This window comes from Engystomops pustulosus, chromosome 3 (assembly GCF_040894005.1).
Source record: "Engystomops pustulosus chromosome 3, aEngPut4.maternal, whole genome shotgun sequence".
NCBI lineage: Eukaryota > Metazoa > Chordata > Amphibia > Anura > Leptodactylidae > Engystomops > Engystomops pustulosus.
In genome coordinates, this window is record NC_092413.1 from 5,589,208 (window position 1) to 5,612,384 (window position 23,177).

Sequence of the window (23,177 nt, forward strand, 5' to 3'; positions counted from 1 at the left end):
GTTTCTGTAAATGTGAAGTTTGATCTTTGGACTTAATATCTGTAATTGTCATAAATTGAGTCTCTGGTGCCAGGACACGGGGACATGTGCCACCACCACCACACCACAGGGTCCCCAGGGACCTCACCCCGGCATACAGACCCCGGAGGATCCCCCGTGTATCCGAGGCTGGTAGGGGGGGGTAGCCAGTGTCTGTCCTTACAGCTCGGTGTTACTGCCCCCAATACACGGATCAGTATCTATGTCCCGGAAAATTCCTTCAAGCCAAAAACATAAATATAAATTGGACCTCCCTGGTTCTGACTCCCGTCAGTGATAAATGACTCAGGTGCATTTCAGGGCTGAGACGTGGCTGGCAGAACAGTCCATAAAGGACGGTGCGCTGATAGATGTGCTGGTTCTGGGGACCCGAGTGCTCATTAATAGGTGTAGTATTATTAGAGGGACACTGTATGATGGGGTGTAGTATTATTAGAGGGGCACTGTATGATGGGGGTGTAGTATTATTAGAGGGGGCACTGTATGATGGGGTGTAGTATTATTAGAGGGGGCACTGTATGATGGGGTGTAGTATTATTAGAGGGGGCACTGTATGATGGGGGTGTAGTGTTATTAGAGGGGACACTGTATGATGGGGGTGTAGTATTATTAGAGGGGGCACTGTATGATGGGGTGTAGTATTATTAGAGGGGGCACTGTATGATGGGGGTGTAGTGTTATTAGAGGGGACACTGTATGATGGGGGTGTAGTATTATTAGAGGGGGCACTGTATGATGGGGGTGTAGTATTATTAGAGGCGGCACTGTATGATGGGGGTGTAGTATTATTAGATGGGGCACTGTATGATGTGGGGTGTAGTATTATTAGAGGGGGCACTGTATGATGGGGGTGTAGTATTATTAGAGGGGGCACTGTATGATGTGGGGTGTAGTATTATTAGAGGGGGCACTGTATGATGGGGGTGTAGTATTATTAGAGGCGGCACTGTATGATGGGGGTGTAGTATTATTAGAGGGGGCACTGTATGATGGGGGTGTAGTATTATTAGAGGCGGCACTGTATGATGGGGGTGTAGTATTATTAGATGGGGCACTGTATGATGTGGAGTGTAGTATTATTAGAGGGACACTGTATGATTGGGGTGTAGTATTATTAGAGAGGGCACTGTATGATGGGGGTGTAGTATTATTAGAGGGGGCACTGTATGATGGGGGTGTAGTATTATTAGAGGCGGCACTGTATGATGGGGGTGTAGTATTATTAGAGGGGGGCACTGTATGATGGGGGTGTAGTATTATTAGAGGGGGCACTGTATGATTGGGGTGTAGTATTATTAGAGGGGGCACTGTATGATGGGGTGTAGTATTATTAGAGGGGGCACTGTATGATGGGGGGTGTAGTATTATTAGAGGGGGCACTGTATGATGGGGGTGTAGTATTATTAGAGGCGGCACTGTATGATGGGGGTGTAGTATTATTAGATGGGGCACTGTATGATGTGGAGTGTAGTATTATTAGAGGGACACTGTATGATTGGGGTGTAGTATTATTAGAGAGGGCACTGTATGATGGGGGTGTAGTATTATTAGTGGGGGCAGTGTATGATGGGGGTGTAGTATTATTAGAGGGGGGCACTGTATGATGGGGTGTAGTATTATTAGAGGGGGCACTGTATGATGGGGGGTGTAGTATTATTAGAGGGGGCACTGTATGATGGGGTGTAGTATTATTAGAGGGGGCACTGTATGATGGGGGTGTAGTAATATTAGAGGGGGCACTGTATGATGGGGGTGTAGTATTATTAGAGGGGGCACTGTATGATGGGGGTGTAGTATTATTAGAGGGGGCACTGTATGATGGGGGTGTAGTATTATTAGAGGGGACACTGTATGATGGGGGTACTGTATGATGGGGGTGTAGTATTATTAGAGGGGGCACTGTATGATGGGGGTGTAGTATTATTAGAGGGGGCACTGTATGATGGGGATATAGTATTATTAGAGGGGACACTGTATGATGGGGGTGTAGTATTATTAGAGGGGGCACTGTATGATGGGGGTGTAGTATTATTAGAGGGGGCACTGTATGATGGGGGGTGTAGTATTATTAGAGGGGGCACTGTATGATGGGGAGTGTAGTATTATTAGAGGGGACACTGTATGATGGGAGTGTAGTATTATTAGAGGGGGCACTGTATGATGGGGGTGTAGTATTATTAGAGGGGACACTGTATGATGGGAGTGTAGTATTATTAGAGGGGGCACTGTATGATGGGGGTGTAGTATTATTAGAGGGGGCACTGTATGATGGGGTGTAGTATTATTAGAGGGGGCAGTGTATGATGGGGGGTGTAGTATTATTAGAGGGGACACTGTATGATGGGGGTATAGTATTATTAGATGGGGCACTGTATGATGGGGGTGTAGTATTATTAGAGGGGGCACTGTATGATGGGGGTGTAGTATTATTAGAGGGGGCACTGTATGATGGGGGTGTAGTATTATTAGATGGGGCACTGTATGATGGGGGTGTAGTATTATTAGATGGGGCACTGTATGATGGGGGTGTAGTATTATTAGATGGGGCACTGTATGATGGGGGTGTAGTATTATTAGATGGGGCACTGTATGATGGGGGTGTAGTATTATTAGAGGGGACACTGTATGATGGGGGTGTAGTATTATTAGAGGGGGCAGTGTATGATGGGGGTGTAGTATTATTAGAGGGGGCACTGTATGATGGGGTATAGTATTATTAGAGGGGGCACTGTATTATGTGGGGTGTAGTATTATTAGAGGGGGCACTGTATGATGGGGGGTGTAGTATTATTAGAGGGGACACTGTATGATGGGGGTGTAGTATTATTAGAGGGGACACTGTATGATGGGGGTGTAGTATTATTAGAGGGGGCAGTGTATGATGGGGGTGTAGTATTATTAGAGGGGGCAGTGTATGATTGGGGTGTAGTATTATTAGAGTGGGCACTGTATGATATGGGGTGTAGTATTATTAGAGGGGGCACTGTATGATGGGGGTGTAGTATTATTAGATGGGGCACTGTATGTTGGGGGTGTAGTATTATTAGAGGAGGCACTGTATGATGGGGGGTGTAGTATTATTAGAGGGGGCACTGTATGATGGGGGTGTAGTATTATTAGAGGAGGCACTGTATGATGGGGGGTGTAGTATTATTAGATGGGGCACTGTATGTTGGGGGTGTAGTATTATTAGAGGGGGCACTGTATGATGGGGGTGTAGTATTATTAGAGGGGACACTGTATGATGGGGGTGTAGTATTATTAGAGGAGGCACTGTATGATGGGGGGTGTAGTATTATTAGAGGGGCACTGTATGATAGGGGGTGTAGTATTATTAGAGGGGGCAGTGTATGATGGGGGTGTAGTATTATTAGAGGGGGCACTGTATGATTGGGGTGTAGTATTATTAGAGGGGGCACTGTATGATGGGGTGTAGTATTATTAGAGGGGGCACTGTATGATGGGGGGTGTAGTATTATTAGAGGGGGCACTGTATGATGGGGGTGTAGTATTATTAGAGGGGGCACTGTATGATGGGGGTGTAGTATTATTAGATGGGGCACTGTATGATGTGGGGTGTAGTATTATTAGAGGGGGCACTGTATGATGGGGGTGTAGCATTATTAGAGGGGCACTGTATGATGGGGGGTGTAGTATTATTAGAGGGGGCACTGTATGATGGGGGTGTAGTATTATTAGAGGGGGCACTGTATGATGGGGGTGTAGTATTATTAGAGAGGGCACTGTATGATGGGAGTGTAGTATTATTAGAGGGGGCACTGTATGATGGGGGTGTAGTATTATTAGATGGGGCACTGTATGATGGGGGTGTAGTATTATTAGAGGGACACTGTATGATGGGGTGTAGTATTATTAGATGGGGCACTGTATGATGGGGTGTAGTATTATTAGAGGGGACACTGTATGATGGGGGTGTAGTATTATTAGAGGGGCACTGTATGATGAGGGTGTAGTATTATTAGAGGGGGCACTGTATGATGTGGGGTGTAGTATTATTAGAGGGGGCACTGTATAAAGGGGGTGTAGTATTATTAGAGGGGACACTGTATGATGGGGGTGTAGTATTATTAGAGGGGCACTGTATGATGGGGGTGTAGTATTAATAGAGGGGCACTGTATGATGGGGGGTGTAGTATTATTAGAGGGGGCACTGCATGATGTGGGGTGTAGTATTATTAGAGGGGGCACTGTATGATTGGGGTGTAGTATTATTAGAGGGGGCACTGTATGATGGGGTGTAGTATTATTAGAGGGGGCACTGTATGATGGGGTGTAGTATTATTAGAGGGGGCAGTGTATGATGGGATGTAGTATTATTAGAGGGGGCAGTGTATGATGGGGGTGTAGTATTATTAGAGGGGGCACTGTATGATGGGGTGTAGTATTATTAGAGGGGGCACTGTATGATGTGGGGTGTAGTATTATTAGAGGGAGCACTGTATGATGGGGTGTAGTATTATTAGAGGGGGCACTGTATGATGTGGGGTGTAGTATTATTAGAGGGGGGCACTGTATGATGGGGGTGTAGTATTATTAGAGGGGGGCACTGTATGATGGGGGTGTAGTATTATTAGAGGGGGCACTGTATGATGGGGGTGTAGTATTATTAGAGGGGGCAGTGTATGATGTGGGGTGTAGTATTATTAGAGGGGGCACTGTATGATGGGGTGTAGTATTATTAGAGGGGGCACTGTATGATGGGGTGTAGTATTATTAGAGGGGGCACTGTATGATGTGGGTGTAGTATTATTAGAGGGGGCACTGTATGATGGGGTGTAGTATTATTAGAGGGGGCACTGTATGATGGGGGGTGTAGTATTATTAGAGGGGCACTGTATGATGGGGGGTGTAGTATTATTAGAGGGGCCACTGTATGATGGGGTGTAGTATTATTAGAGGGGGCACTTTATGATGGGGTGTAGTATTATTAGAGGGGGCACTGTATGATGGGGGGTGTAGTATTATTAGAGGGGCACTGTATGATGGGGGTGTAGCATTATTAGAGGGGGCACTGTATGATGGGGGTGTAGTATTATTAGAGGGGGCACTGTATGATGGGGGGTGTAGTATTATTAGAGGGGCACTGTATGATGGGGGGTGAAGTATTATTAGAGGGGGCAGTGTATGATGGGGGTGTAGTATTATTAGAGGGGACACTGTGTGATGTGGAGTGTAGTATTATTAGAGGGGGCACTGTATGATGGGGGGTGTAGTATTATTAGAGGGGGCACTGTATGATTGGGGTGTAGTATTATTAGAGGGGACACTGTATGATGGGGTGTAGTATTATTAGAGGGGGCACTGTATGATGGGGTGTAGTATTATTAGAGGGGGCACTGTATGATGGGGGTGTAGTATTATTAGAGAGGGCACTGTATGATGGGGGTGTAGTATTATTAGAGGGGACACTGTATGATGGGGGTGTAGTATTATTAGAGGGGGCACTGTATGATGGGGGTGTAGTATTATTAGAGGGGGCACTGTATGATGGGGGTGTAGTATTATTAGAGGCGGCACTGTATGATGGGGGTGTAGTATTATTAGAGGGGCACTGTATGATGGGGGTGTAGTATTATTAGAGGGGGCACTGTATGATGTGGGGTGTAGTATTATTAGATGGGGCACTGTATGATGGGGGTGTAGTATTATTAGAGGGGGCACTGTATGATGTGGGGTGTAGTATTATTAGAGGGGGGCACTGTATGATGGGAGTGTAGTATTATTAGAGGGGGCACTGTATGATGGGGGGTGTAGTATTGTTAGAGGGGCACTGTATGATGGGGGTTTAGTATTATTAGAGGGGGCACTGTATGATGGGGGGTGTAGTATTATTAGAGGGGGCACTGTATGATGGGGTGTAGTATTATTAGAGGGGGCAGTGTATGATGGGGGTGTAGTATTATTAGAGGGGGCAGTGTATGATGGGGTGTAGTATTATTAGAGGGGGCACTGTATGATGGGGGTGTAGTATTATTAGAGGGGGCACTGTATGATGGGGTGTAGTATTATTAGAGGGGGCACTGTATGATGGGGGTGTAGTATTATTAGAGGGGGCACTGTATGATGTGGGGTGTAGTATTATTAGAGGGGGTACTGTATGATGGGGGGTGTAGTATTATTAGAGGGGGCACTGTATGATGGGGGGTGTAGTATTATTAGAGGGGGCACTGTATGATGGGGGTGTAGTATTAATAGAGGGGCACTGTATGATGGGGGTGTAGTATTATTAGAGGGGGCACTGTATGATGGGGGTTTAGTATTATTAGAGGGGGCAGTGTATGATGTGGGGTGTAGTATTATTAGAGGGGGGCACTGTATGATGGGGGGTGTAGTATTGTTAGAGGGGCAGTGTATGATGGGGGTTTAGTATTATTAGAGGGGGCACTGTATGATGGGGTGTAGTATTATTAGAGGGGGCACTGTATGATGGGGGTGTAGTATTATTAGAGGGGGCACTGTATGATGGGGTGTAGTATTATTAGAGGGGGCACTGTTTGATGGGGATGTAGTATTATTAGAGGGGGCACTGTATGATGTGGGGTGTAGTATTATTAGAGGGGGCACTGTATGATGGGGGTGTAGTATTATTAGAGGGGGCACTGTATGATGGGGGGTGTAGTATTATTAGAGGGGGCACTGTATGATGGGGGTGTAGTATTATTAGAGGGGCACTGTATGATGGGGGTGTAGTATTATTAGAGGGGGCACTGTATGATGTTGGGTGTAGTATTATTAGAGGGGGGCACTGTATGATGGGGGGTGTAGTATTATTAGAGGGGGCACTGTATGATGGGGTGTAGTATTATTAGAGGGGGCACTGTATGATGGGGGGTGTAGTATTATTAGAGGGGGCACTGTATGATGTGGGGTGTAGTATTATTAGAGGCGGCACTGTATGATGGGGGTGTAGTATTATTAGAGGGGCACTGTATGATGGGGAGTGTAGTATTATTAGAGGGGGCACTGTATGATGGGGGTGTAGTATTATTAGAGGGGGCACTGTATGATGGGGGTGTAGTATTATTAGAGGGGGGCACTGTATGATGGGGGTGTAGTATTATTAGAGGGGGCACTGTATGATGGGGTATAGTATTATTAGAAGGGGCAGTGTATGATGGGGGGTGTAGTATTATTAGAGGGGACACTGTATGATGGGGGTGTAGTATTATTAGAGGGGGCACTGTATGATGGGGGTGTAGTATTATTAGAAAGGGCACTGTATGATGGGGGTGTAGTATTATTAGAGGCGGCACTGTATGATGGGGGTGTAGTATTATTAGAAGGGGCAGTGTATGATGGGGGGTGTAGTATTATTAGAGGGGACACTGTATGATGGGGTATAGTATTATTAGAAGGGGCAGTGTATGATGGGGGGTGTAGTATTATTAGAGGGGACACTGTATGATGGGGGTGTAGTATTATTAGAGGGGGCACTGTATGATGGGGGTGTAGTATTATTAGAGGGGCACTGTATGATGGGGGTGTAGTATTATTAGAGGGGGCACTGTATGATGGGGGTGTAGTATTATTAGAAGGGGCAGTGTATGATGGGGGTGTAGTATTATTAGAGGGGGCACTGTATGATGGGGGTGTAGTATTATTAGAGGGGGCACTGTATGATGGGGTGTAGTATTATTAGAGGGGGCAGTGTATGATGGGGGGTGTAGTATTATTAGAGGGGACACTGTATGATGGGGGTATAGTATTATTAGATGGGGCACTGTATGATGGGGGTGTAGTATTATTAGAGGGGGCACTGTATGATGGGGGTGTAGTATTATTAGAGGGGGCACTGTATGATGGGGGTGTAGTATTATTAGATGGGGCACTGTATGATGGGGGTGTAGTATTATTAGATGGGGCACTGTATGATGGGGGTGTAGTATTATTAGATGGGGCACTGTATGATGGGGGTGTAGTATTATTAGAGGGGACACTGTATGATGGGGGTGTAGTATTATTAGAGGGGGCAGTGTATGATGGGGGTGTAGTATTATTAGAGGGGGCACTGTATGATGGGGTATAGTATTATTAGAGGGGGCACTGTATTATGTGGGGTGTAGTATTATTAGAGGGGGCACTGTATGATGGGGGGTGTAGTATTATTAGAGGGGACACTGTATGATGGGGGTGTAGTATTATTAGAGGGGACACTGTATGATGGGGGTGTAGTATTATTAGAGGGGGCAGTGTATGATGGGGGTGTAGTATTATTAGAGGGGGCAGTGTATGATTGGGGTGTAGTATTATTAGAGTGGGCACTGTATGATATGGGGTGTAGTATTATTAGAGGGGGCACTGTATGATGGGGGTGTAGTATTATTAGATGGGGCACTGTATGTTGGGGGTGTAGTATTATTAGAGGAGGCTCTGTATGATGGGGGGTGTAGTATTATTAGAGGGGGCACTGTATGATGGGGGTGTAGTATTATTAGAGGAGGCACTGTATGATGGGGGGTGTAGTATTATTAGATGGGGCACTGTATGTTGGGGGTGTAGTATTATTAGAGGGGGCACTGTATGATGGGGGTGTAGTATTATTAGAGGGGACACTGTATGATGGGGGTGTAGTATTATTAGAGGAGGCACTGTATGATGGGGGGTGTAGTATTATTAGAGGGGCACTGTATGATAGGGGGTGTAGTATTATTAGAGGGGGCAGTGTATGATGGGGGTGTAGTATTATTAGAGGGGGCACTGTATGATTGGGGTGTAGTATTATTAGAGGGGGCACTGTATGATGGGGTGTAGTATTATTAGAGGGGGCACTGTATGATGGGGGGTGTAGTATTATTAGAGGGGGCACTGTATGATGGGGGTGTAGTATTATTAGAGGGGGCACTGTATGATGGGGGTGTAGTATTATTAGATGGGGCACTGTATGATGTGGGGTGTAGTATTATTAGAGGGGGCACTGTATGATGGGGGTGTAGCATTATTAGAGGGGCACTGTATGATGGGGGGTGTAGTATTATTAGAGGGGGCACTGTATGATGGGGGTGTAGTATTATTAGAGGGGGCACTGTATGATGGGGGTGTAGTATTATTAGAGAGGGCACTGTATGATGGGAGTGTAGTATTATTAGAGGGGGCACTGTATGATGGGGGTGTAGTATTATTAGATGGGGCACTGTATGATGGGGGTGTAGTATTATTAGAGGGACACTGTATGATGGGGTGTAGTATTATTAGATGGGGCACTGTATGATGGGGTGTAGTATTATTAGAGGGGACACTGTATGATGGGGGTGTAGTATTATTAGAGGGGCACTGTATGATGAGGGTGTAGTATTATTAGAGGGGGCACTGTATGATGTGGGGTGTAGTATTATTAGAGGGGGCACTGTATAAAGGGGGTGTAGTATTATTAGAGGGGACACTGTATGATGGGGGTGTAGTATTATTAGAGGGGCACTGTATGATGGGGGTGTAGTATTAATAGAGGGGCACTGTATGATGGGGGGTGTAGTATTATTAGAGGGGGCACTGCATGATGTGGGGTGTAGTATTATTAGAGGGGGCACTGTATGATTGGGGTGTAGTATTATTAGAGGGGGCACTGTATGATGGGGTGTAGTATTATTAGAGGGGGCACTGTATGATGGGGTGTAGTATTATTAGAGGGGGCAGTGTATGATGGGATGTAGTATTATTAGAGGGGGCAGTGTATGATGGGGGTGTAGTATTATTAGAGGGGGCACTGTATGATGGGGTGTAGTATTATTAGAGGGGGCACTGTATGATGTGGGGTGTAGTATTATTAGAGGGAGCACTGTATGATGGGGTGTAGTATTATTAGAGGGGGCACTGTATGATGTGGGGTGTAGTATTATTAGAGGGGGGCACTGTATGATGGGGGGTGTAGTATTATTAGAGGGGGGCACTGTATGATGGGGGTGTAGTATTATTAGAGGGGGCACTGTATGATGGGGGTGTAGTATTATTAGAGGGGGCAGTGTATGATGTGGGGTGTAGTATTATTAGAGGGGGCACTGTATGATGGGGTGTAGTATTATTAGAGGGGGCACTGTATGATGGGGTGTAGTATTATTAGAGGGGGCACTGTATGATGTGGGTGTAGTATTATTAGAGGGGGCACTGTATGATGGGGTGTAGTATTATTAGAGGGGGCACTGTATGATGGGGGGTGTAGTATTATTAGAGGGGCACTGTATGATGGGGGGTGTAGTATTATTAGAGGGGCCACTGTATGATGGGGTGTAGTATTATTAGAGGGGGCACTTTATGATGGGGTGTAGTATTATTAGAGGGGGCACTGTATGATGGGGGGTGTAGTATTATTAGAGGGGCACTGTATGATGGGGGTGTAGCATTATTAGAGGGGGCACTGTATGATGGGGGTGTAGTATTATTAGAGGGGGCACTGTATGATGGGGGGTGTAGTATTATTAGAGGGGCACTGTATGATGGGGGGTGAAGTATTATTAGAGGGGGCAGTGTATGATGGGGGTGTAGTATTATTAGAGGGGACACTGTATGATGTGGAGTGTAGTATTATTAGAGGGGGCACTGTATGATGGGGGGTGTAGTATTATTAGAGGGGGCACTGTATGATTGGGGTGTAGTATTATTAGAGGGGACACTGTATGATGGGGTGTAGTATTATTAGAGGGGGCACTGTATGATGGGGTGTAGTATTATTAGAGGGGGCACTGTATGATGGGGGTGTAGTATTATTAGAGAGGGCACTGTATGATGGGGGTGTAGTATTATTAGAGGGGACACTGTATGATGGGGGTGTAGTATTATTAGAGGGGGCACTGTATGATGGGGGTGTAGTATTATTAGAGGGGGCACTGTATGATGGGGGTGTAGTATTATTAGAGGCGGCACTGTATGATGGGGGTGTAGTATTATTAGAGGGGCACTGTATGATGGGGGTGTAGTATTATTAGAGGGGGCACTGTATGATGTGGGGTGTAGTATTATTAGATGGGGCACTGTATGATGGGGGTGTAGTATTATTAGAGGGGGCACTGTATGATGTGGGGTGTAGTATTATTAGAGGGGGGCACTGTATGATGGGAGTGTAGTATTATTAGAGGGGGCACTGTATGATGGGGGGTGTAGTATTGTTAGAGGGGCACTGTATGATGGGGGTTTAGTATTATTAGAGGGGGCACTGTATGATGGGGGGTGTAGTATTATTAGAGGGGGCACTGTATGATGGGGGTGTAGTATTATTAGAGGGGGCAGTGTATGATGGGGGTGTAGTATTATTAGAGGGGGCAGTGTATGATGGGGTGTAGTATTATTAGAGGGGGCACTGTATGATGGGGGTGTAGTATTATTAGAGGGGGCACTGTATGATGGGGTGTAGTATTATTAGAGGGGGCACTGTATGATGGGGGTGTAGTATTATTAGAGGGGGCACTGTATGATGTGGGGTGTAGTATTATTAGAGGGGGCACTGTATGATGGGGGGTGTAGTATTATTAAAGGGGGCACTGTATGATGGGGGGTGTAGTATTATTAGAGGGGGCACTGTATGATGGGGGTGTAGTATTATTAGAGGGGCACTGTATGATGGGGGTGTAGTATTATTAGAGGGGGCACTGTATGATGGGGGTTTAGTATTATTAGAGGGGGCAGTGTATGATGTGGGGTGTAGTATTATTAGAGGGGGCACTGTATGATGGGGGGTGTGGTATTGTTAGAGGGGCACTGTATGATGGGGGTTTAGTATTATTAGAGGGGGCACTGTATGATGGGGTGTAGTATTATTAGAGGGGGCACTGTATGATGGGGGTGTAGTATTATTAGAGGGGGCACTGTATGATGGGGTGTAGTATTATTAGAGGGGGCACTGTATGATGGGGATGTAGTATTATTAGAGGGGGCACTGTATGATGTGGGGTGTAGTATTATTAGAGGGGGCACTGTATGATGGGGGTGTAGTATTATTAGAGGGGGCACTGTATGATGGGGGGTGTAGTATTATTAGAGGGGGCACTGTATGATGGGGGTGTAGTATTATTAGAGGGGCACTGTATGATGGGGGTGTAGTATTATTAGAGGGGGCACTGTATGATGTTGGGTGTAGTATTATTAGAGGGGGGCACTGTATGATGGGGGGTGTAGTATTATTAGAGGGGGCACTGTATGATGGGGTGTAGTATTATTAGAGGGGGCACTGTATGATGGGGGGTGTAGTATTATTAGAGGGGGCACTGTATGATGTGGGGTGTAGTATTATTAGAGGCGGCACTGTATGATGGGGGTGTAGTATTATTAGAGGGGCACTGTATGATGGGGAGTGTAGTATTATTAGAGGGGGCACTGTATGATGGGGGTGTAGTATTATTAGAGGGGGCACTGTATGATGGGGGTGTAGTATTATTAGAGGGGGGCACTGTATGATGGGGGTGTAGTATTATTAGAGGGGGCACTGTATGATGGGGTATAGTATTATTAGAAGGGGCAGTGTATGATGGGGGGTGTAGTATTATTAGAGGGGGCACTGTATGATGGGGGGTGTAGTATTATTAGAGGGGGCACTGTATGATGGGGTGTAGTATTATTAGAGGGGCACTGTATGATGGGGGGTGTAGTATTATTAGAGGGGACACTGTATGATGGGGGTGTAGTATTATTAGAGGGGGCACTGTATGATGGGGGTGTAGTATTATTAGAAAGGGCACTGTATGATGGGGGGTGTAGTATTATTAGAGGGGACACTGTATGATGGGGGTGTAGTATTATTAGAGGGGGCACTGTATGATGGGGGGTGTAGTATTATTAGAGGGGGCACTGTATGATGGGGGTGTAGTATTATTAGAGGCGGCACTGTATGATGGGGGTGTAGTATTATTAGAAGGGGCAGTGTATGATGGGGGGTGTAGTATTATTAGAGGGGACACTGTATGATGGGGTATAGTATTATTAGAAGGGGCAGTGTATGATGGGGGGTGTAGTATTATTAGAGGGGACACTGTATGATGGGGGTGTAGTATTATTAGAGGCGGCACTGTATGATGGGGGTGTAGTATTATTAGAGGGGCACTGTATGATGGGGGTGTAGTATTATTAGAGGGGGCACTGTATGATGGGGGTGTAGTATTATTAGAGGGGGCACTGTATGATGGGAGTGTAGTATTATTAGAGGGGGCACTGTATGATGTGGGGTGTAGTATTATTAGAGGGGCACTGTATGATGAGGGTGTAGTATTATTAGAGGGGCACTGTATGATGTGGGGTGTAGTATTATTAGAGGGGGCACTGTATGATGTGGGGGCACTGTATGATGGGGTGTAGTATTATTAGAGGGGGCACTGTATGATGTGGGGGCACTGTATGATGGGGTGTAGTATTATTAGAGGGGGCATTGTATGATGGGGTGTAGTATTATTAGAGGGGGCACTGTATGATACGGGGGCACTGTACAGTGTCTTCCCCCTTAGATGTTCCCCCGCGGGTGTACTAAGATGGCGCCGCCGTAGACTCTCTGTTGGAGCAGTAAGATGGAGTGTACAGGTGACGTGATGACGTTGAGCGTGTGACGTGCAGCCGTATCTCCGGCTCTCGGTGTTTTTCGGCTGCGGCTCCGTCATGTACCGGACCCCGATGCGCCGGGGCCTCTCCCCGGACTCCCCGCACCTGTACCGGGGAAGCCCGCACTCCCGGGAGGGCTCGAGGTCCCGGGGTCACTCCCCGGACAGGCGCTCCCCCGGCCGGCATGGCCGCTCCCCCGAGAGACGGCGCCGCTCCAGGTCCCGCTCCAGGTCCCGGGGCCGCCGCTCCAGGTCCCGGGGCCGCCGCTCCCGCTCCAGGCCCCGCCGCTCCCCATCGCCATATTACCGGCGCCGCTCCCCGGGGGACTCCTACCGCTATGATGGGCGCCGCAGTGACCAGGTGAGTAGCCCGCCCATGCGGATCATGGCTCCGCCCCCGAGGACATTGGAAGGTCACAGGACAAGAGAACATGATGGACTGCGGGTCATGTGACATTGTACCCCAGGGGAAGGGGAGCACATGGGGTGGCACTTCAGCAGGATGGAGGATTGTCACCTTGAGGTTGGTGGTTGTGGGTTGGCGCTGGGGGTCACAAGGTCACTCTATCTGTGGTTGAGGGGGTATCAGGGGGTGTGAAGTATTTAGTGGTATGAGGGTGTAGCTTTAGTAGTGCGGGTGTGATGTATCTAGTGCTACGAGGGTGTAGCTGTAGTAGCCCGGGGTGTGATGTATCTGGTGGTATGAGGGTGTAGCTGTAGTAGTGCAGGGTGTGATGTATCTGGTGGTATGAGGGTGTAGCTGTAGTAGTGCAGGGTGTGACACATCATGGGTCAGTTGTAGTTGGGCCTTGTTTGTGTACATCTGCCTGGATTTCCCCTAACAACCTGTCACAGCTCAGCTTTCATTTTTCCAAAACTGCCTATAGAGGAGCCTTTCCCACCTCACACAGCATAGGGATTAGCACACTATGCTGTAAGGATTAGCACACTATGCTGTAGGGATTAGCACACTATGCTGTTGGGATTAGCACACTATGCTGTAGGGATTAGCACACTATGCTGTAGGGATTAGCACACTATGCTGTAGGGATTAGCACACTATGCTGTAGGGATTAGCACACTATGCTGTAGGGATTAGCACACTATGCTGTCGGGATTAGCACACTATGCTGTCGGGATTAGCACACTATGCTGTCGGGATTCAGGAGCACTTAGAATTTTCTTTGTAGCCCCCATGGTTGCAGAGATATCAGTCCCAGTATTTGACCATTATTGTCCTCTCCACTGTCAGAGAGGAGGAGCTGGAGAAGAGGAGGCGGCGTGTGTTAATCCTCTCCAAATTTCAGCGTCAGAGAAGATTACCCTAAAACATTCCACCTCCTCTCTGACACAGGCTGTTGCTGATTGGACAGTGACTGAGAAGTTTAGAATAACACACCACCTCCTCTTCTCCAGCTCTTCTTCTCTGATAGTGGAGAGGATTATAATGGTCAGATACCAGGACTGATATCTCAGCAGCCGTGAGAGCTAGAGAGAAAGTTTCCCCCTGAATCTGTGTAGCGGCCTCTACAGTACGGCTCATCCTCCTTGTGTGTGGTGGTGAACTGATTGGTATTTTTGGTTCTTATTTGCTAATTTTTTTTATCTTGCAGCATCGACTCTCCCCCAGCTATCGCTCCAATTCATCCAGTGATCACCGGCCTCTGAGCAGCCCCCATGACCATGACAGGTACAGCTACTGTGAGTGTGAAGGCCGATGCGCAGTGCATCTTGGGATTTGTCCACCGGAGGCTTTGGCCTCTCCATAAATGACTGGGATCACCAGTAAGCTGGAAATTCCTGTGTTGTGTGCTGGTGTTCAGCGACTATTGCAAGTTGAAGGCTTGTTGATGGTTTCCATGTTTTGAAGGGCTTGTATGACCCAGAAGGTGGACTGTCCCAGGCATGACACAGCGATGGATAGCATTCACCAGAATCTGTGGTTAGCAAAGAAGCCTCCAAATGTGGTGTGTTTGCTGTTTCAGGTCCACCTACCAGAGCTCTGGTGACTCCCACACTGCTCCGCTGCCCATGCCTAAGAAGTCCATCCTGAAGAAACGCTCGGATGTGGAGTCTTCTGGTGGCGACCCGTCTCCTCAGGTGTGGGCGCCATAACTTCTGTGAGGCTGGTGAAGGCTTCCATAGTGGACTATCCAGTGCTACCCTATGACAACGCCAGACAACACGCTAACATCCATGTCTCTTATGTCTACTTTTTTCTTTAGGCCGATAAGTTTTCAAATAGCGAAGATATACGAAGTACCAGCTCCACGGGAGCGTCGAAAAGTGTTGAGAAGAGTAGCCTAAATGTAGAACGCCATCAGCTGTCTCCCCCACGTCTAATGGGAAAATCCGGCTCTTCTGTTTCAGCTCAGAAATCTGCACGTCTGCCGGGCAGTAACCAGCCCACGACAACGCCCGGTACCTGGACACCCAGCAGCAGCACAGAGATTGGTGTAAAAGGAAATCTCACAGATAATACCCCTCCGTCTGAGCTGAAAGACAACTCCAAGGTGTCTCCATACACTATAGAAAACTCTCTGTATAGTAAGAGTGCCTCTGTATCTCAGACTCCATTCAGCGGCATGAGCGTCTTCCCAGAGGGCATACCGAAGCGGATAGACGAGGCAGGTGGATTCCTGCTGCCTCATGAACAGGATAGTCAATCGTCGCCTCTCCACAGCAAACAACTTAGTCCTAAGCAGCGAAGCTCCATTGAGATTGAGGATGAGGAGCGCTTCCTCTACGGAGACGAGGAGGATAAGAAGCCGGAGTTGCAGAAGACTCCGACCACCCAAGCAGCCCTTGCTCCACCTGCCACAGGTTCACCCGACAAACAGGAGTTTGAGAAGATCCACGACCTGCTGAAGACCATCGGCCTCGATATTGGCGTAGCGGAAATCGGTAAACTTGCTGTCAGGACACAAGAGCGTCTTCATGGAAAGAAAGCGACACCCAAGATTTGTCAACCTACAGCCGAGCGTTCACCGAGCACGGCGACAGCCAGTCCGACTGACGTTAAGGCTAAGGTCCCCGAACCCCAAGTGAAAACAGAAAAGAAAGACGGAGCTGGAGCCCTGGGGAAGACTGAATCACCTGTAAAACCAGTTCCTAAAGAGGCAACAAAGCCAGTGAAGCAGCCAAGCCCAGCCACTGCCACTAAGGAGAAACCCCAACTTATATTACGGAAGCCTTTACTTAAAGAGACCGCTGCAGTGACAAAAATAGACATCCCTGTTCAGCAACCCACCCCCAGTCCGGTGCCTGATCCCACTCCACCTCCCATGAGTCCCTCACAAATCCCCGTCTATCCTCCGTACCCACATTCTCCAATGGTCTCTGCATATAACATACCACCTCCAAACTACAACCCCTATACTCCCTATGTATCCTATCCTACTTCCAGCTGGGCAATGTTTCCACCCATGCCCCCCCAGCCCCCACCTGGTCCTATGCTGACACCACCAGTATCACAAATGAGTATCCCAGTGAGTACACCCGCCCCAGTGTATAACCCCCGCAGCAACCTGCGCATTATAGAAACCACTGAAGATATTCCTGACGCTAAAGCTCTGGTCAAAACAGAAACCAAACCTGCAACTGCGCTTGCAGCGCTGCTGGCCAAACAGGAGGCTGACCGCAAAAACAAAGAAACTGAGAAAAAGAAAGTAAGTCTGCCGAGACCTCGGGCGCTGTGTAGCACTGCAAAGCGATTTTGCCTTCACCCTTTACTTCCACAGCTCTTATGGTTTGGATGGGGGGGGTCATTTCATTATGTGATTTTGTGTATAACCACTGTGTACAAGACCAAGACAACTACATTGTGGCCCCTGTATACAGTGGAAACATGCAGATTCTGACCCTGGAACTGTACGAAACAAATTCTTTGCATCAGACTTGTTGTCAGGGTTAATGTTGGGGAGGTGAGTTTTGTTAATCGCACAAGAGCTTCATAGGTTTAGAGCTTGTATTGTAGCAGTGCCGGGTAATCTTGTGTTCTGGGCACTATCCTGCTGCTTCAGGTAAGTGTGAAAACCTGATCAGGGAGTTACTGTGTTGTTACAAAGCTGCTGCTTATGACCCAAAAGGAAAAAGCATTTCATTTATTAAAGGTCTTGGAAGAGCTGGATTGTATCAGGAAGGAGCACAAGGTCAAGAGCGAGAGCTTGAAGACCCTCACCGCCAAGGTGGAGCAGCTTCGGGTCCAGCAGGGTGAGTATAACCAATAACAGGATCCACATACATTCTTAGCTTTACTTAACATTACAGCTGGAAGCTGTTTTCTATCCATTGACTGTTATGTTTCTCACAGGTATACTTCTGCGGAAGAAGCGTCGGGAAAAGGATGGACACAAGGACCCTCTACTGGAGGAACTTAATAATGTATTGGAAACTGCCCATAAGCAGATGAAATCCCTGCGAGAGGAGATTTCAACAACAAAACTGAAACAGCATCAGCTCATCAAGGTGGCGGAGATCCTGGGTGTCAACCCGTCAGAACTGGTCGAGAAGATTGAACCAAGGAAAGAGAGGAGCCCGGCTTCTCCTGCGCCATCCCGGGTGAGCACGAGGTTCACTCCGCATTGTGCAGCGGCTGCTCCCGGGTACAACCTAAGTCTGTGTAGCCGAATATAATTGTATATACCTGTCGACATGTTAAACTTTTGTAATTGCTTTTATTTTGAATGATGTTGATTTGCACTGTGTTCCATACATTTGTTGATGTTGGAGCTCCTCTTAGACCTATCTTATCTCTTACCCAGGACTCTGATAATGAGTCGAGAACCAGTAGTGACTCCTCAAAGTCTTCAAAGGACTTAAAGACGAGCAGCAACCTAGCGTCTAAGAATGATGCTAAAGCTAACAGTAGCCCTAAATCTGGAGCTGACACAAAACCATTGGGGGCTTCCCACCAGTCCAAAGTCACTGAGAAGTCAGAAGACACCAAATGTAAGGGAACACCAGCTAAGCCAAGCCCTGACTCTAAAAACTCCCCCGAGCCTCACTTGTCAAAATCTAAGGACACAATGAAAACGAGAGACAAGTCACGGTCAAAAAGCCCGCGCCCCTGCACACCTTCCTCCAAAATAACCCCCAAGTCTGAGGAACCACCACCCTTTGATATAGCGGAAGTCTTTGAGTATTATGACCCGGGCTCACATTGGTGCGAACATTGTAATGCAATCTGCATGACCCTACCCGAATATTTGCTGCATTTACACGATAAGAAGCATGGCCAGGTAAGAAGCTGATATCGGTCTTGTATGATGAGTGGGAATGTCTTGTTTCTTACCTGTAGAAAAAGTTTAGACCCAAGTTTACATTGTTTACTCTTTTGATCTTCGTATCCATTCAGTTTGTGAAAGGGGAGAAGAGGCCGTGGCTGAAAAAGAAAGTTGAAGAAGCAGTCGACAAGAAGAAGAAAAAAGTTAATATTCCTCTAAAAGGTGAGGACATGCTTTCCACACGAACCACATCCAATTAGGCCAAAAACAATCTCTTATTACTATGTCACCTGTTACAGGTCCTGAATTTCTGGTGCCAGTAAGCGGATACTACTGTGATCTATGCAATGAACTGTTCCCAGATCACATTGCAGCCGAGGAGCATCTGAGAGCTTACGCCCACAATGACAAGTATAAGGTTCGTCTCATTAATGTCTGTCCATAAACCAGTGTTGATATCTGGTTGTTCCATACAGGATTGGTATTGGACTTGTAAGAGATCTTACGAGGTCTTCAAGAGCCAATCTCCCGATGTATTCTATAAAAGTTTTGTGTGTAAAATCTAAGAATTGTATTTATTACTTGCGATTCTTTCACAGAAATACTTGGATTCGCACGTCTATTATGAGACCTTTCGCCGTGAGAAGAAGAAGGCAAAATTGACTGCTGCTCAGGAGGCTTCACGAGAGGCAGCCCGTAAACTAGCAGAGCAAAAACGCAAGCGTGCGGAGCAGAAACATGAAGCGCATGAGCACAGCAAATCTAAGAAGCCAAAGAAAGAAGAGCAAAAAGACAGTAAGGCCAAAACTAAGCGTCGCACATCCGCCTCGCCAACAGAAACCAGAAGCTCTTCTGACCAGAAACGAAAGAAGACGCCTGAAAAGGAGCCTGTAAAGAGCCCTGCTTTTGGAAAATTTTTCTGGAAACAAGAAAGCAAAACCCAGGCAGCTGTCATCACTTCAAAAGTGGAAACTCCCCAGAACAAGCCAAAAGATGAAGAACCCAAACCTTTTAGCTTGAAGCCGAAAGGTTTTGCAATGAAACTTATTGGTAAACCCAGTACCTTGCCAGGTAATGCCCTGTCCACCTCTCATTCATCGCCCTCCACACCTGCCACGTCTGCTGCACAAACGGCCTTTCCAGTCCCTCCCGTTTCCACAGCCTTTCCAGTCCCTCCTGTTTCCAAAGCCTTTCCTGTACCTCCCGTTTCTACAGTCTTTCCAGTGTCTACTACTCCCACTGGTTTTCCAGTGTCTCCTGCTCCAGCCACTACTACTACTACTACTGCTACTACTCCTCCATCTACGACAACACAAACCAAGGTTCAACCCAACCTGTCTAATGTTATGACCATCCGACCCAACTTGCCTATTGTAAATATTCGTTCTGCAGCCCCATTGGTAACGGTGAGCAAGCCTGCTCCCCTAAACACCTTCTTATCTATCAGATCTCCAAATTCAACATCTAAATCTATTCCTATAATGAAGAACAAACCCACAGGTGTCTTCTCCGCGGACTGGGTCTCCAAAGCTTTTGGAGGAGAAGTGGTCATACTTAAAGAAAGCACAAAACCAGATCCCAAAGGTAAAACTGAAAATAATGATATGGAAAAAGCAGCTGAACAGAGCCCAAAACCTTCACAGACTAAAGGACAAGATATGATCAACGTGCTTATGGATAAAAATGAAAGTGTAAAAAATCAAGAAGTCAAGACTGAAAAGGAAGGTTCTGCCTCTAAGCAGCTTCCGAGTTCAGTATCCCAGAAATCTGATCTCGTCCCTCCAGCAAGCACTTCACAAGTAATCAACATTAGCCCAACCAAACCAGCACAGAGCCAAGGCTCTGGGACGGGCCAGCAAACAACAAATACCAAGCCTTTTATAAATTTCACTCCTGTCAGCAGCACAACATCTGTTAAATCTTCCATAAGTAGTTTCACCAAGAGCTCAAATACCAGTGTTAAATTAGATAGCAACTTCAGACCCATTAGAAAGCAACCCGCTAAACCCCACTTCACACCAAAAAGAGAAGAAAGCAAAGTCCAACAACCACAAGAAGCAAAGCCTCCAACTAAATCAGAAATGAAGCCAACTAAAGAGGTCAATACGTCTTCAACGAAGTCTTCTACCGAGAGGTTTGAATATTTACCTGTACAGAAAACTAAAGTCAGTGACACAAATAGCCAAAAACTGCCAGAAACCAAACCAGTACCAACATCAGATACTGAAGTGAGTGGTGTCAAACCACATCCAGCGGCATCTGTCCCTCCAGAGATGAACGCGAAACCAACTTTTAACGCTACTACTAAACTCAATCAGAAATTTAAGAAAGCCCCAATATCCTTGCCCAGTTCTCTGTTTGGTCATGTGCAAGATTCCGGGTGTAGAGATATCAAAATCACATCCATAGAGATCCAAAAGACTGGTAAAGAAATGGAGAAGTTTCAGAGTCCTGCACAGAAGGCGGTGTCCTCCAATTTATCTGCAAAACCCAACCTGCAGAACGAACTTGACACGTATTACAAGCTGATAGCATCTGAAGACGATCCTGAAGATTTAACCACATCTGAAGACCAAGACTCGGAATCTTTACCTGCGAATGCTACAAGAACTCCCATCCAGTCAAAGGTAGAGAGTCCACTAGAGAAGAAAGCAAAATTAGAAAGTGCACTACCTGCTGTGAAAACACCGGTCAAACAAGTCTTTCCGGATGTTTCTAGTGAAGATGTCGATGACGCGGACATGGCATGTGAAGTTCCTGATGCTCCCTCGGGTTCTGTTTCTCAAACCTCTGGGTGGAAATTCACGCAAGCCAGCAATCCATCCAACCAAAGCCAATGGGGCAGCAACACTTCAGTGAACAAGGGACAATCAAATGAAACGCATGCGACCACGGCAGCTGCATCGGATAATTCAATGGAAGACCTTTCTGTGTATGTTACCTGTGATTCCGATTAACACTTCACAAAAAAAAAAAATGGAATAGACTGTTGTGATCTCCAACCCTGAGCTGCTCAAGGGAAACCTCGCCATGAAATAGTGGAAGAATAGCGGAAATTTTTATAGTGGCCACGTTTTTGTTCCATGTATACGTTACCCATTGAGGTCAATAACCACCGTTTTGGGACGGTTTCTGGCCTGAAGCCCAGAACATATGGTGGAACCATGACCTGCCAACTCAATCCTTGTCTTGGATTGTCTCAAATTATTGATAATATTTTTAGTTGTATTTTTTGCTTTAACATTCCATGAGATTTTTATGTGAGTGAGTTCTTCACTTGACGAGGGTGACTCCCGGGTGTGGCATCTCACTGTTCTTGTACCAATATAAAAATGCCTCTTCTTGTGCTGTGTCGTTGCATCTGTATCTGAGTTTTGTCCTGTATTTTTAATTTTGGTAACGATCCTTCACCGCGGCCTACCCTGAGGAAACGAAGATTGTGCCTGGAGATATTGTTTGGGTAAGAGATGTTCTGTACAGATTGACCCTGTTTTCGGGTTATTGCATGTTGTTTTTGTTTTGTTTTTCAGTTTGTATATTTTAAAGGAAAGTCTGGAGGAGAGCGTCACAGTAATTTCTTTATCTCCCTCGAGCGTTGCTGTAGATCCTGAACATTTCAATAAAATTCTTTTCCTCCATCTATGTGACTCTACCTTGTCATTCATTTCCTGTGTAAAATCAGGATTTTTTTTGTAGCAAGGACGAGCTACCTCGATGGGCTGTGAAGAGCTTGGGGTGACTGGCCATTGCCTTGCAGAATGCACCCTATATCACATCCTAGAAAAGTTGATTCTGACACAGATTAGAAGTTTGGATTCTAATTTCTATGGTGTTCGGTCACCTCCAGGCAATAGAAAATCGCTGCCATTTCCAGCCAAATAAAAATTTTTACAACTTATTGTGGATGTCCCAGCCAGTCATTGCCCACAGAGAATGGAACAAGGAGTTTGGAACTTGTTTCATTTAACTTCTATCGTTTTTTGTCATCAAAAGGTAAGAGGAAATAGCTGCAATTTGCAGCCAAAAAAACCTTGAGTTACCACTGGTGCCACATCTGCAGAACTCGTTCCCAAATGTTTAGAAATGTCTAAAAGCAGAAGTGACCCATTTCTAAACAGAAGACCCAGAACTTGTCCTCCAAAAGTAAGAACACGGCAGGTAGTAGTGGCAAAGGTCAGGTAGGTGTTTGCAATAGTAGAAGGCCATAGGAAGAAGCCAATGTTCCCCAGTGGTGCCAGCTACCACAGGAGTTGCCTCCTTTTCCTTGGCTTACGTGCAGTTGCCAGTCTTCATCTGGGAAGAGCGCGAAGTCTTACACATCTGCCTTATCCGTGTGTTATTCCAGATCTAACTCCTGGCCCACCAGCTGAATGTTTTATTG

General features: G+C 46.7%; 1 protein-coding gene across 2 annotated transcripts; it reads left to right on the forward strand.

Moving 5' to 3' along the window:
• The first annotated feature begins 13,544 nt into the window (after positions 1-13,544).
• ZNF318 (zinc finger protein 318) lies at positions 13,545-22,436 on the forward strand. 2 transcript variants are annotated; one of them, XM_072139830.1, is made up of 10 exons: positions 13,545-13,932; positions 15,185-15,261; positions 15,557-15,671; positions 15,797-17,239; positions 17,684-17,783; positions 17,884-18,131; positions 18,335-18,811; positions 18,928-19,018; positions 19,096-19,214; positions 19,396-22,436. In XM_072139830.1, exons 1-10 carry the CDS (start codon positions 13,630-13,632, stop codon positions 21,751-21,753), a joined length of 5,331 nt encoding a protein of 1,776 aa, XP_071995931.1. In that variant the 5' UTR covers positions 13,545-13,629; the 3' UTR covers positions 21,754-22,436. The 2 variants fall into 2 exon arrangements, with proteins under 2 accessions (XP_071995931.1, XP_071995932.1); XM_072139831.1 differs by lacking the exon at positions 13,545-13,932 and adding an exon at positions 13,959-14,094.
• Positions 22,437-23,177: the final 741 nt, after the last annotated feature.